This window comes from Cyprinodon tularosa, unplaced genomic scaffold (genome assembly GCF_016077235.1).
Source record: "Cyprinodon tularosa strain WSP-4 unplaced genomic scaffold, ASM1607723v1 ctg113, whole genome shotgun sequence".
Taxonomy (NCBI): domain Eukaryota; kingdom Metazoa; phylum Chordata; class Actinopteri; order Cyprinodontiformes; family Cyprinodontidae; genus Cyprinodon; species Cyprinodon tularosa.
In genome coordinates this window covers 1,102,699-1,118,703 of record NW_024037926.1, presented here as the reverse complement: position 1 = coordinate 1,118,703, position 16,005 = coordinate 1,102,699, and the positions used below count along the sequence as shown (strand labels likewise).

At 38.0% G+C, this 16,005-nt stretch overlaps 1 protein-coding gene across 2 annotated transcripts in view; it reads right to left on the bottom strand.

The window, feature by feature from the left end:
* The window catches only part of fubp3 (far upstream element (FUSE) binding protein 3), a 34,150-nt gene extending 18,415 nt beyond the window's left edge, over positions 1–15,735 (bottom strand). For both annotated transcript variants that reach the window (XM_038302273.1, XM_038302281.1), the window contains exons 1-2: positions 15,590–15,735; positions 238–349 (exon numbers count right to left, since the gene is read on the bottom strand). In XM_038302273.1, the coding sequence (XP_038158201.1) occupies positions 238–349; positions 15,590–15,694 (217 nt within the window). In that variant the 5' untranslated portion in view covers positions 15,695–15,735. The remainder of the gene's footprint in view (positions 1–237; positions 350–15,589) is intronic.
* Positions 15,736–16,005: the final 270 nt, after the last annotated feature.

Below are 16,005 nucleotides of genomic sequence, written 5' to 3'. Positions count from 1 at the left end.
AGTGAAGACTGAATGTGATTAGACTCTCTTAATGAAGAACCAGCTCTTCACGCGTTAAATTTCCAAAAAACATCCAGGAAATAATAGACCATATCAAAAATAAAAAAGGAGTAGCAGTTTAAAAAGCTGACATTTTTTTAATAATATCAAATATTGCAAAAATAAAAACCAGGATGAAAAAAGCAGGTATTCTGAACCTGAAGCGTGTTTTAATACAGGGTCATACTAGGGTCTCACCTCCATTGTCTAAAGAACGTTTCTGGCCCCCAAAGCTGTAGAGGGAGGGATCAATGACTGGACAGGAGCTGTTCATGTTGGGCATCTGGTCTCCTCCCATCTTCGCTGCCATCTGGAGACAAAACGATGCAACAGATGGAACCAGTGGTTTAGTTATGATATTCCTAAAATGGAACCGTTCCTCAGAAAACACTTAACAAAACGATAATGCTGAACACATCTTTAGCAAAAAACATTAATCATACAACATTTTCTTGCTTAGGATGAAAATTGTTCACTTCGCTGTACATGAAGATATGCATAACAAGAAGCTAAAAATGAAACCATGTTTTTCTCCACAGCAGCAAGTGGCAGAAAGAAAAACTTCAAAATGAATTAAATGACAGTGTAGTTATGCAACATAATGATAAAAGCAGTATATTAACATTCAACAGCAATCAAAGAAATTAGATGAGTTGGGAAGGATATAAAAAAAAACTTTATCAATCATTAATATTTTTGTACAGTAAAATCAAAGCTATAATATCTGCAGTGTTACTGATCTGTATCAGATAAGAGTGTTGTGTAAATTGACAGCAGGCGCCATTTCAGAAAGCAGTGCAAGTTCTAGGGTAAATCCCTGCCTTTTCCATTTAAGACAGCTAGGAAGCAAATAACGACAACTTCAAAAGTTACTCTATGTTTAGAGTAACTGATTTTTCTAACTTCATAGCTGAGATCTGCACAAGACAGTATTGGAAATGTCTCCTTTTCTGGGGGAACCTACTGAATTTGGAGCATGGCTGAAGGTATCTCCATTATGACAAGGTGATTATAACACGTTCAGATGTTTTAACTTTTCAAAATGAAATGACAAAAAATAATATGCAGGAAAAAATATTTTAAAACCACTTTTCAGTTATTTATCATACTTTCTTCAAATGTGAGCGTTTCCCCTCATAGTCAGTGGTAAACACTAAATATAAATATGAATCTATTAGTGATGGAACGGTTTATGAAAACCGTCCAAACCGTTCGGTTCGGCTTTTTCGGTTCGGTTCGCGTGTGTTGCGTTCGGTTCATGCACGGCTCCTTTTTCTCATAGGCGAAGCGTGTACACTCCAGGATGACGGTACTGCGACCAAAGCCAACCACCAGTAGTAAACAAGAAGAAGAAGCGAAGCAGCGTAGCCGGGTGTAGCAGAAAAAAATCAGTTATGGAGAATTGTGTGGGTATGGCGAGTGGGAAAGAACAGGAGTTGGAAGACACGCCAGCAGCACTTTATAGGTCTGCTGTATGGGACCACTTTGCATTTAGAGTGACCTACGATGACGGCGGAAAGAAAGTTGTGGATAAATGTGCAACAGTGTGCAAGCCTTGTGCAACACATTTTGTTTACGCTAACAACAACACGACCAAAATGTCAGGCTAACCCCGAAATCCCACATACAGGTGCTGGTCATAAAATTAGAATATCATGAAAAAGTAGATTGATTTCAGTAATTCCATTTAAAAAGTGAAACTTGTATATTATATTCATACATTACATACAAACTCATATATTTCAGATGTTTATTTTGTTTAATTTTGATGATTACAAATGACAACAAATGAAAATCTCAAATTCATCATATCAGAAAATTAGAATATTGTGAAAAGGTTCAAAATTGATGGCCCCTGGTGCCACACTCTAATCAGCTAATTAACTCAAACCACCTGCAAAAGCCTTTAAATGGTCTTTCAGTCTAGTTCTATAGGCTACACAATCATGGGGAAGACTGCTGACTTGACAGTTGTCCAAAAGACGACCATCGACACCTTGCACAAGGAGGGCAAGACACAAAAGGTCATCGCGAAAGAGGCTGGCTGTTCACAGAGCTCAGTGTCCAAGCACATTAATAGAGAGGCGAAGGGAAGGAAAAGATGTGGTCGAAAAAAGTGTACAAGCAAGAGAGATAACCGCACCCTGGAGAGGATTGTGAAACAAAACCCATTCAAAAATGTGGGGGAGATTCACAAAGAGTGGACTGCAGCTGGAGTGAGTGCTTCAAGAACCACCACACACAGACGTATGAAAGACATGGGTTTCTGCTGTCGCATTCCTTGTGTCAAGCCACTCTTGAACCACAGACAGCGTCAGAAGCGTCTTGCCTGGGCTAAAGAGAAACAGGACTGGACTGCTGGTGAGTGGTCCAAAGTCATGTTCTCTGATGAAAGTAAATTTTGCATTTCCTTTGGAAATCAAGGTCCCAGAGTCTGGAGGAAAAGAAGAGAGGCACTTCATCCACGTTGCTTGAAGTCCAGTGTAAAGTTTCCACAGTCAGTGATGGTTTGGGGTGCCATGTCATCTGCTGGTGTTGGTCCATTGTGTTTTCTGAGGTCCAGGGTCAACGCAGCCACATACCAGGAAGTTTTAGAGCACTTCATGCTTCCTGCAGCTGACCAACTTTTTGGAGATGCAGATTTCATTTTCCAACAGGACTTGGCACCTGCACACAGTGCCAAAGCTACCAGTACCTGGTTGAAGGACCATGGTATCCCTGTTCTTAATTGGCCAGCAAACTCTCCTGACCTTAACCCCATAGAAAATCTATGGGGTATTGTGAAGAAGAAGATGCAATACACCAGACCCAACAATTCAGAAGAGCTAAAAGCCACTATTAGAGCAACCTGGGCTATCATAACACCTGAGCAGTGCCACAGACTGATCGACTCCATGCCACGCCGCATTGCTGCAGTAATACAGGCCAAAGGAGGCCCAACTAAATACTGAGTGCTGTACATGCTCATACTTTTCATGTTCATACTTTTCAGTTGGCCAACATTTCTATAAATCCTTTGTTTTTATTGGTCTTCAGTAATATTCTAATTTTCTGATATGATGAATTTGAGATTTTCATTTGTTGTCATTTGTAATCATCAAAATTAAACAAAATAAACATCTGAAATATATGAGTTTGTATGTAATGTATGAATATAATATACAAGTTTCACTTTTTAAATGGAATTACTGAAATCAATCTACTTTTTCATGATATTCTAATTTTATGACCAGCACCTGTACTCCGTCAGCACTCCACTCCTCCCCACTGCACTCCAGACCGCCTGCGCAAAGCAAAGCCTACAGCCTGCGCTGTGGCTCCCGTCCGCTCCGCTCTGAGTTCCTTGTTGATCGTAGACTGCATGCGCGAGATGATTAAATTCAAAGCAGCAAAACATTCGGAAATGATCCAGGGTTTCCGCGGATCATTAAAAATAATTACAATTCATAAAATTTTTTTGGATTTTTTCATTAATTTCATTAATTTTTAATGGGATTTCAGGGTAACAATCAACATATACCGAACCGAACCGAAAACCATGAACCGAACCGTGGATTTTGTGAACCGTTCCACCCCTAGAATCTATATCTAAATGTAATACCCTTTTTGTTAAATCCATTTCAATTCCTTTTATTTCTATGGTGCCAATTCACAACAGCTCATCTTAAGACATTTTACGGGGACAATTCAATAGAATTTTACAGTTAGATCAACACGTTTTTTATCAAAGGAAAACCTGCAGATTGTATCCTATATCTATAAACCAACATATTTCTACATTTTACAATTATATCTAAATCAATATCTTAAATCTTACATCTAACAGCTAGCTTCTGTTAGCTTGTTGGCTCACACCAATAAGAACTTATTGAAGTCGGGACTTCATCAGCACTTTATTTCAGCTCTGCAGGAGTTTCCAACAGCCTCTTCACTGGTTCGACAGCTTTAATGTGGCAAAACAAAAGTTTCAAAATGTGTGAATCGGTTCACAGTTGTGACTTTTTCACCGATTTCAAACTTTGACTTCTGCCCCCCTGGCAGTGGAAAAAAAAATCCACAGAAAAACTGCATATTTGAATAAGCCACGTTTCGAAGAGTGGGAAAAAAGTAGCGGCTGATATTATGACAGTAAGAAAGTCATAGCAAAACAACGAGATATTACTTACAGTCAACAATCCTGAAACTTAGAATTCTGAATAGCAAAATGGGGATTATTTTCAAAGCAAACTTCATGGCTCGTCTTAAAATGAAAAAACATCAAGAATGACACATCCGTTGTGACCATTAGCCCAAACAAAATATATGTTTGTTTTTGTTTTTTTCTCCACTGGGTTTTAAGATTGGGTCATTTCTTCAGAAACAGCGCAAGGATAACTAGACGCCATGCTAGACCATGAGTTCTAATCAGCTTATCTGTAGTGATGACATCAGGGCCATATCAGTGTTAACTACTCGTACTTTTACTTGTTCATTTAACAAACATCACAGCATCAAAACATTAAAGTCGACCTTAGCTGCAGCTGTGAAGACGCGCTTTGCTGAAGCAGATAAAATGCTCTACGGCATCGCAGCTATACTGGATACAAGCTAAAAGACTGACTTTGCTAGCATTTCAGAAAGTAAGATCACAATAAATCATTATGACTAAGCTTGTATGCCATTGGTACTTGGTATCGGCATGTACTGAAATGCAAGTACTCGCACTCATACTCAACTGCTGCTGTTGAATTGGATTCCTAGTGACAGCGCACCGCCAGTAAATGGGGGTCTTAGCGGCTCCGATAGAAATAATATTTGAAGTCAGAATGGTAATCTAGATAAACTGAATGCACTGACAATGTTTTCAGCTGGACTGTCTCACTTCAAAATAGATTCAAACCACTTTTTACCCTCTGATCACAGCAAATATAGCTGCCATTGTTACAGGCAAAGAAAGGATAGGGTAGCTCTGCCCACTTTTTCCACCAAGCAGCCAGAGCAGCAAACATGGTTCAGCCGCGCATCAGAACCAAACTTGTACACACATCAAAAATGAAGCGGCACACGTTTTTGCTGCTCTTGCTGCTTTAAGTGTGAACATAGCATAACAGTGGCTAGCTTCCAGCCATGGCGTCCTGCACGAGCGTTGGAGGGTCGATTCATTCATGTATCAGGGTACACGCACAGGGGGGAGGGACAAGCAGATGACCATGATTGACATGTCAGGAACCAATCGTGTATAACGGACCATCTTTTGTGAATGGTTGGGGTTATTCATTGATTTCACACTGTAGCAGGGACCATTTGTTTCAGTTTAGCCAAGCAGCTGTGGGGAGATCTTTAAACCACATAGTAAAAAATAAGTCAGAAAAGATCCCCTACTGCACCTTTAATACCTGCTTAAATTATATTTTCAAAAACTACATTTAAAATGAAAAAAGTATGCATTTCAGGATTCGACATTAATATAAGAAATTGATCTAATATCAGCCAAAAGATGAATATCGGCTATACTAAAACAGAATTTCCCTTTGGACTAAGTATTTTTTAATTTAACTGAATATTGGCTTCTCTAAACTCTGCAATACTAGAAAGCACATTAAAAACAGTTTGTCGAATAAGAAATGGGTGAGTCCTTATACCTGAAGGTAATTATTAACCTTGAAGAATGCAACAGCTGCTGGATGAAGTGTCTGCAGAGTTAAAGTTAGTCTGGGCTCCTGCACCAGAAAGGCATAAAAACAAGACAAAAAAGCACTAATTTGAGGCAATATCTAAAGCAGCACCACAAAAATTGATTGTATCATTATTCTTATGTTGATATTGCTCAAATTAAAGTTGCTTATTTTAATTCTAAAGTTCATTTTTTGTTTCTTTGTCTGAATCATAGTTGTGGTTATGAGAATTTGAGTTGGACAGTGCATATCCTAAGCATGTCCATGTTCAGTTTTTGTTTTACATTCTGGCCAATATATCAAAAGTGTTTTTTTTAAAGCCCCAATATCGATATCGTCCTTCAAAATCCCACATTGGTGTGGCTCAAGTCCATATTCTTAGCGGACAATTGCCAAAGCAGCAATAGCTGTATCGCATAACAAAAGAAAGTTATATTGGGAACATTGGTAGACTCAGGAGCCTCCTCAGAAAACATATTCTGCAGGTTTTGGAAAAAATATTTCATACATTTTTATTCTAATATCCATTTTCAAATATATTTCAAAGTGTTGCAGAAAAAAAAATGATCAGTAATCGTCCCATTTAGTATTGAATTTTCTACAATACAGAACAATGGTGCTTCTTTGTATCTACTCTGCTCATGATTTTCTGCTGTTGGAAAAGTGTATAATGACATACAAAAGAAAGAACCCTAAATATCATGCAGTTATTTGCATTACAGTTCAGATAAAAACACATCTTTCAAATCAAACTACTTGCAAATATGAAGTAGACTCTGACATCGTGTGATGATGGACATTAAAATCTTCTGCGTGAGAGCCCTTTTCTATTCTGCCTTAATCCGTCACCTCTCCTTTCAGACTAAAGTATAGCATTTCAGAAAATTACACTAAATTGACATGTGTGCTTGCCTGGAATGTTTTTTTCACAATATGAAAATATGCTCATGGAAATTAGAGTCTCCCATCACCTTCAGGGATGATTATCTAATTCAGAAAGCCACTGGTGGAAGTGAGGCTGCAATAAGAATAAGGAGGCATAAAAGGAAGCAGGTGTGAGGTTGTTGTTACCAAGAAGTCTCTGAAGCTAAGAACCTATCAAGCCAATGCTAAAGTACTCCAGTTTAGGTCAATACTAGCACAATTCTGTGTTTTTTTTACTCGGTAAATTAGAGTATTTGTTTGCTGCTGTCAGATATTTTTCATAACACCTGAGTATTTGAGCATCGGTTTTCATAAATTTTAATGTCAAAGTGACAACTGTTACCACAGCATTAGTGCACTAATTGCATTACCCAAGAAAAAAAGTTGGAGTACAGACTGCTAAACATGCTATCCTAGTTTAATTTCAATACAGCTCCACTGTAGAGATCCATCTTTTGTAACACAAGAGGAACAACAAATATTTTTCTCTGAAGCTGTTTATAATTTTGTTTCCCTGACCGTCTGCGATTTCCACCAGCAGTTTAGTTTCCAAACTCTAAAACAGGTCCTAGCAAGTTTTTGACATAATAGGCAATATTTAAAAAAAAAAACTGTTTAGGCTTTATAGATCATAACTAAAAACTCTACTGCCAAAAAAAAAAAAAAAAAGATGAAAGTGCGCATTCAGCATCTGCTCTGCCGATAATACAAGCATAGAAGAAGAAATGTGCTGTTTACCTGTGCAAAGAACCTCGTGCTCACCTGGCTCACGGCAGAAAATAAACAGGTCAAAAGCGGAACTTCTTCTACGCTTGCATTATCGGCAGAGCAGACGCCGAATGCGCACTTTCATCTGGTTTGGTCTGCCGCGGTTTCCGTAGAGTCGTGAACTCGCAGGCGCGCACTTTTAGGAAATCCTATACACTACTGTTTAGGCTCTAAAACATTCTAAATGACTTCGTTTCGAGTAAATTAAGGACGCTACCCACTCAGGACACTTGGATTACATTGGACGAGCAGTATAGAGGAATATTGACACGTTTTTTGTGGACTTTTATGGACCTTTCTGCCTCGGGCGCCATAGACCTCCATTATTTGAATGTCAGCAGACAGCAAGAAGCCTCCCAGATCTCCAGATGCATTTGAGATATCAAAAAAGTACTCCAGAGTGTTGTTCAGCATGGGGGCGAGTAGAAAATGAAGGCTAATCATGTTTTGGGTGTACTATTCCTTTAAAGTCTATCATTAAAGTCTTTTGTGGGCATTCTTGGTGGTCTTTTTGAGGCTTTTGTTTTGTTTATATCAATATAGAAATTGTACTAACCAAATTAGTGAGTTTATCATCCAGACCTACTACAGCCTTAAGGGATGAGAGTAAAACTGTTTTTTAGTATGATTAGGATGTGGATGACCACATGTAGCAACAGTTAAAGTTTGATAAATGGGAGTCACAAAATAGTCTAAGGCTGCTTACGAATTCTGCAAATTAGTAAAGACACTTAAGCCAAAGTCTAAGTGGGTCAGGCTGTCCTGATTAAGCAGTCCACAAAAGGCGAAAGGATAGGAACACCCAAAAGTATTTGGGTGCAGTTAAAATCTGGACCACTGAACTAAACAGGAAGTGCAACAACAAACCCCAGAAGCCTCTACTGCTTTGGGTTTTTAAATGTCAAACTTTCAGTAGCTGCTCCTCAAGCAGGAAGGGAGCTACTGTTGTGTGTTACCACAGATGCATACACAGCAGTGTAAATAATCATAATAACAAGGTTTACACTTCTCACTTGAGTCTTAAATTGCATTACTGTCATATGATATGAAACCTAAACTGGCTCGTTTCTCTATAGTAGTTCCCATACCTCACAAAAACGGTTTTGTTTTTTGACCACAACTAAAGCCATTTAAATTAAGGCATTCTCTATAACCAAATGATAAATTAAAACATTCTTTCCCAAAACAACCAATTTATTTTTTTTAATTATTACCTAACATCAATAAGGTGTTGAGACCAACCACAGAATGAGACACTTAAAAAAAAAAAGTGAAAAACCCCCAGATATTTAAAAAACAAAGAAAATGATCAACTAAACTGTTTTTACAATCATATTGGGAAAAAAAAACAAAAAAAAAAACAGCATTTCCAAAAATACTAATCTCTGGATATTATACAACTTCAGCTAGGAAAGAAAAACAGCAAATGTGCCGTTTTCAGTTTAGCCTTCTTTTTAACTAGCATGAGCCTTGCTCCCTTAGAGCACAAATGCCCTGCAGACATGATAAAAAAAATACAGGTTTCTTTTTAAGAGCTAATTATTTGTAAAATTATGCTTACTGCAGTTTATCCACTGTTATTTAAAAAAAGCTAGCATTTTCTTCTTTTTTTAAATTATTCATTCTCATTTAAATTAAATAATTATTTTATCACCAACTAGTAATGTGACAGTATATTAATCCACATCAATGGTTAATGACCAAATAACTTCAATGCAAACATGAAATCATCGAGCCAGCTCGTCGTCTTTTAGACACCTTTATTTTGAAATTGACAAGACAAGAATAAGGTGACAAGGCAATCTATAGCCATTATATTATAATTACAAAAATATTCTTGACCGAACTTTCCTATGTCTGTAAAACCTTAGAAGTCAAAATCTTACATTTTTGTGACTTGATTATAGCTGTAAACAATTGTGTTAGATGGGCAGATATCAAACCTTTTTAATTGCAGTCTTGTGAATTAATTATAAATTGCATCGTGATGGGACTGTATGAACATTATTAAGAGCAGTGTTTTCTTTGAGTTGTTTTTCCGTGTTCTGCTGTACAGCTTAACTTTTTATTTTATGAAAATGTGATTTGCAATTGATTTCCCCACAGTAATGCTTACTAGTTAACTGTGATGATATGACACTACTATGCAATCTGAATAAATATTTTCCAGCCTTATTTGAGTTTTAACTACTATATAGCTTGAAATTCTCCCCAACCACTGCACCATTATTTATGAGTTGGATTAGCCAAACAGGGAAATAGATATCTAGAATCAAACCATGTCGGCTTTCCTTATTCAAAATAACTTGATCCCAACAATAATCACTTTAACACACAAGTTGATCGGACTGAATCTAAAAAACAAAACCAAAACACATGTAAAGATTACAACGCCATTTCCATCCTGCTGAATCTGATCAGAGTAAGTTTACATGACGCATTTTAATCTGGTTATTTATTTATTCTGGTTACTTATGCACATTTAAAATATAAAATATCAAATTAAATAAGTCCATGAAGGATTGAATTTGAAATCTTAATCCTTAACCTTAATACGGGCCTGATCTTCAGAAGGTTTGTGCGTCTTAAAAAGGGTCGATGCCTAACGAAGGTGCAAAGTGATTTCACAGTATTCTAAAAACTTCTTTTTTTTGCATGGGTGCATTTAATGATATGCAGATAATTTTCTAATGACCAGACAGCAAAAAAACATAAGTGGAGTATACGCAAATGTAACATGTAACAATGTAACCATTAATATCATCCTATTTTACTTCATAAAGAACTCCCATCTGCCTAGCATCTCTGTGTACTTAATTCACAAAAAGTTATAAAAAGGTGTTTTTTTTCCAAAACAGCTGTTGTAGTATGATCACCAGAAGTTCCTTGGTTTGTGTGCCGATTTTTGAGTGTCTGCACTGTATAAACACAGAGCTATTGGTCAAAACAGGATGATATTGTTTAATAACAATAAAAAAATCTAAAAAATAAGCAAAGGTGTCTTTTTCAAAAACAGCTGTTGTAGTATGATCATCAGGAGTCTGTTTGATGATTTTTGAGTGTCTGCACTGTATAATCACAGAGCTATTGATTAAAATAGGATGATATTAATGGTTAATAATAACAAAAAAATCTAAAAAAAATAAATAAAAAAAAGTAGCTGTTGTAGTGCGATCACCAAGAGCCCCTTGGTGTGTGTGGTGATTTTGGAGTCTCTGTACTTTATGGCAGTGGAGTTATTGATTTTTATTTGCAACGTTTTGCTGTTGTTTTACCATTTGCAGAAGGTCCCTAACCACTCGCCTGGCCGCTGCCTGTGCATAGAGATTAATGTAATACATCCAGCTCAGAGAACGGCTTGTTTTTCTCGAAAATAAAGCTTTTTGATTCTTGTAATACGTAGTCTGTGCTATCAGGACATGAAAGAGGTGCCATTTGTGTTTCAACAACGAGAGTTATTGATCCTGGAAGTCCGAATCTGTGAATATCTTTCTAACTTTACCAAAGTAAGGTTTTTCGTTCTCACGCAAAAGGTTTTACGAGGTAACGCAATACTTTTGTGAGGGAACGCAAAAGAAAAAAAAAAATCCCCATGTCCCCTAGGGGGCTCCGTAGTATTAAGGTCTGGGCCTGGCAATGAATTAAAACTTCGTTTTTTTTTTTGGAACGATGGCGAGGCGGTAGCGTGAGTTTGGCGAGGCGATAGTGCTGCGGGAAACACTGCAATACTAACATTACATTATCACACCGTACTCTCAGTCACTCAGTAACTTAGCCTGTGAATTCCTTGCTAGCAGTTACTAGCGTAAACAAATAGGCGCTAACGTTAAAGTGTACCAGGCTACTTCAGTTGGCTTACTTAAAAAGTATATGACTTACTCTTCATGTGACTCGAGAGCGCAGACTCGCCCATTGTGAAAAGCTGCACATCTTTTTTGCAGACTTGACAAGAGGCAACTCGTGGGGTTTGTCCCCGTTTAATCCATAATTTGTATTTTTCATCTTCCAGCCAACGTTCATTGAAACGACAACCTCCCGGCATGGTGCCATAGTGGTTTCATGGGGGCGGAGTCACACATGGAAATGGACTGGCTGATCGCAGTCACACATAAGCGAGCAGGTTTCATTTTTGGGCTCTCCAACATTTTATTTCTCCATTTAATAAACACACGATTCAGTTAGATAGGTATTTGTTGCTAAATTAATAGTTACAATTTCAAGCATTTTATCCAAAAATATAAGCACTTTTCAAACCTTGAAAACACAACGTCAAAATTCAAGCATTTTCAAGGATTTCCAGCACCCGTACGAACCCTGTGTGACTTACAGGCAAAAATATCTGGGGTCATTGTGACCACAAAGGAGTCATTAGTGCAACACCTGATGATGGAGAGATACTAAATCAGAATCATCAGAATCAGAAATACTTTAATAATCCCAGAGGGAAATTACTTTTGTTACACGCTCTAGTTACAGTTTTACATGATATATACACACATCCAACTATTTTACATGATATATACACACATCCAACTATCCACTACTGTGACCATCCAAACATATTTTTACCATAAAAAACAACAGTAAGAGAAAATTGTTTAATTTGTGCCTGCCTACAGAGACATTTTTTTCTTTATCAGTCAAAAATAAGACAATCATACATTAAACCAAAAGGAAAGAAATGTCAGAAATAACATATTGTGATACATTTATGAAAAAAAAAGAATATTAGAATAACTAAAAAAAATAAAAATAAAAAAAAGACACACAAAGGGGTGGGGTGGGTGGTATCCCACTGAAAATACAGAGTTAACGTGGCTCAGTGTGTGGCTCCCTTCCCACTGGCAAAAAAAGCTGGGTCTAACCCCTAGCTGGCAATCTGCATAGCCTCTGTCCTCCCGCAGTTGTGTGTCTGGTGACACCATCACACTGATGATGTCACCAGTGCGACAGAAAAAAATCAGGAAGGTAAATAATCACTCTGCAAAAATTCAAAAAATATCCACTGGACTTGGTTTCCAAGATTTGAAGACGTTTCACCACCTCTCCAGGAAGCTTTCTCAACTCAAATGTCTGGATCCACAGTGAGTTTGTGTCTTATATAGACAAAGCCTTGTATCGCTTGGAAACATGCAAATGGTAACGGATGAATGGGTCGTTTGGTTCCATCGTTAGCCTGTAATATCTGAAATCTGTCTATGATTCTGAGGCTCGGTCGTTAAAGGGGGGGGGGATTGACGTTAAGGGGGGGGATTGTCTCCTGTAATACCTGAAACCTGTCTATGATTGTTAAGAGTCGGTCGTTAAGGAGGTATTGTTCACCGGCTGGAGCGGGTAGGTCCCTCGTTCCTCTGTGATGGGGTGGAGGGTTTGGTGATATCATGTCTATGATTGAATTGTATGTTTTTGGAAGCTGGAATCCACCACCTCTGTTTAAAGTTGTTTTTTCTCTCTTAACATAGATGGCTTCCTTCACGCCTCCTCGAAGGTAAATAATGCCCCAATTGTCATATGTACTCATGCGTTCTCATGTGAGAACACAAGACCAAAAACGGACAAAGTCCCCAGATGTTGTTCTTGCCCCTCCCTCTTTACCAAGTATGCATCAGGGCAGACTTGTCCAATCTCGAAATTGACAGCTGTCCCAGCATGCACCACGGCAGCAGCAGCCTCCTATGGAGCGCTCACAGTGCTCAGAGTATTGCATCAAAAGTTCTTTTCTCTGTTGTCATTGTTCTATAAAAGCATATTTTAAGATCATTTGAGGCGAGAAAATTATACTTTTAGGCGTCACTATGTGGCACATTTACTGATTTAGTGCGTGATTTAAAAAAAAGTTCCGATGTTGAGAGGTCCTCCGAGTCTAAAAGCAGCTGGGGCTAACCTTATGCTACGTTCAGAACACACGGGATAAATTCAGCAGAAGCAGCTAATCTACATGCAAAGTCAATCGTTGACCACATCAAGTCGTAGCAAACGGTCCTGCAGCATGTTTCGAGCAGAAGGAGCAGCGTGTCTGAGCAGCTGCTAGAGTTCGGAAAATGTAACTTTTGCTTTTTACTTTTGTGTCCCCTTACACAAAAGGTGTGAGCAGAGCTCAGTCTGTCTTAGAAGGCAGTGTTTTCCTTCAAGACTTAGAATGATTGTTTTCCAACTTTGGCTACTTTAATTGTGGTACCCAAATATTAAAGGATGCAAGAGAAAGTACAATGCAGAACATGGGGCAAAATAGGATTGTGACAGCTTTAACCCTGCAGTTGTGAGCATTAAAACTGAGGGGGAAAAAACAACCTACATGGCAGTTTTAAACTTTTAATTAGATTATGTTTGCACAATGACAGTCAATTAGTTTTTAAAAGAAATTTTGCACTATCTTAACTAAATATATAGGGTTAACACAAGTTATGACTGACCCAGGGGGAAATAAAACAGAACATGGTTTAAGTCCAGTTTACATACTCAAACAGGTCCACTTGGTGTATCAATTTAACATATTTAATTTAACAAATTTAGTCCGTCACTACCAGTACGGCTCCTTTCTAAATTTTTATATATATTTTTTTTTATTTCTAATCCTATGTTTACAAATATGCAACAAGACGTATCTTTGCTTTTGCTGGTTGGGGTTTTAAGAACCCCTATTCATTACCTAATAGACATATTTATATATGCAGTTTACACCATTTTTATGTATTTTTTTCCCTTCTTTGTGTTTGAAAAAGACCAAATGGACCACGGACCATTTCCAGCCACCATCCAAGATCTAGGTATTCCAAAATCATAAAACATCATGGAAACATTAGGGTATCAAGCTGCTAGGATTCGCCCTGCCTAAGAAAGTGACAGTATCTCTTGCAGGATGAATAAAAACCAGCTGTAACTCTCAACAACATGCTGCTGAACACTTGGAAAGATAGCTGAAAGACCTGTTGTTCCCCTTCCTGCCAGAAAAGTCAGATACACCTCTTTAGAATCATTCATTGGTCTCAAAGAACCAAAGACTGTTATATTGTGGAAACAAAAATTGTTCCAATCATTGATTGTGTTTATTATTCGTTTTAATAAGTCTACAGACTGACTACAAACCATACTTCTAATGTTATTCTAAAAAGAGAAACGTGATCATAAAAAAATTCATTTTGATGCATTGCTTCATTTCACTTCATTAACTCAGACTGTCAAAGTCCAAATATTGTATTATTAATCGAATAAATTAAATTAATTATTAATCGTCGCTGTGAAAGTCTCATATCAACTCAAACAAGACTTGATTTTATTAGAAAGGCTTGTGTTTTTTAAGCTCCTGTAGCACAAATCTGATTTGTTTTATTTAGCATAAAGTCATTGGGTATTATCTGATGACATTCAACTTGAATAAGAAAGAGGAGCCCATTTCAAACAGTCAGCATTTAGTAGATAGTAATGGAAAAGTCCATGTGTGCTGATCAGGAGAAGTTCTGGGGGGCTTATTTCAACAGATGACGTTACATTACATGGCCTTACTCCAACTGCTGCCAGGACATACGATCACACAAGCTAGCTGGCTAACAGCTGCTCCAGAGACAACTCGGTCTTATCAACATAAAAACACGTCAGATATATAGTATATAACTTTAAATTGTTACCAAGATGACATTTAAAAAGTTAATCTACAAAAATGGCAGTTGGTACTTCTAAAAGCTCTAACAGTCTATTAAACTGGGGCAACAACTAGTAACATTGATGCTAACACAACCTGGAGCAAACAGCTGTTAGGGCTTCGTGTTTTAGCTCAAGTGACTGTTTTGTCATCTTGTGGACGAAGTTCCCAGACAGTCGAGTTGAATTTATAAGTTAGCGGTGGGGCTAACAGCAACTTCTGTGAGTTGACAACAGGTTGCAGACTTAACTTATTAAAAAGTAGCACAAACTTTCATGTCAAAACGGGCCTTTTCTTCGTACCCAATCGAAGAGCTTGGTCGATCCCGTGGACGGCTCCGACACGAAGGTAACTGCTCTGCCGTCCTCTGTAAACTTTAATCTGTCCTCTCAGCTACGCTACCTCGGCTACTCAGTGCTAGCCTGCTAGCTCGTAGGTGCATGAGGAGTGTTTATAGTGCTCAGTCCGGTTTGTCCCGACCAAAACCTGGACCCGCTCCACCCGTTAAACATGTCGTTTATAGGCAGAAAAGCATCGGGTTCGTATGAGCCACGCAGTGTTTTACCTGTCGGACTCGGCGTATCGTGTCTGCGAAGTCATCTTTCGTGCCTGGCTGAGCCACCGAGGCCTGTCCCTGGATCAGCTCCGCCATCATCATCATCATCATCATCCGCCTCGGCAGCTGAGAGCCACTCTTAGAAAAAAAAAAAAAAAAAACTGCACACGTGCCTGAACTATAAGTCCGCGAGCATCCAGATCTCGCGAGCAAATCTAAAAACACGGACTTTTAGACATACTAAACGTAAACATATTTTTATACAAAGAAAACTATTTATTTAATTGGTTTAATATTAATAATAAACCACAAACCCACATATAGTTAAACTTCAGCCAATGAACCATTTAACATCCCGAGGTTAACATACAATAAATCACAAAGCTCAGATTCCATACACCCATACAGCACTAACATGTAAAAAA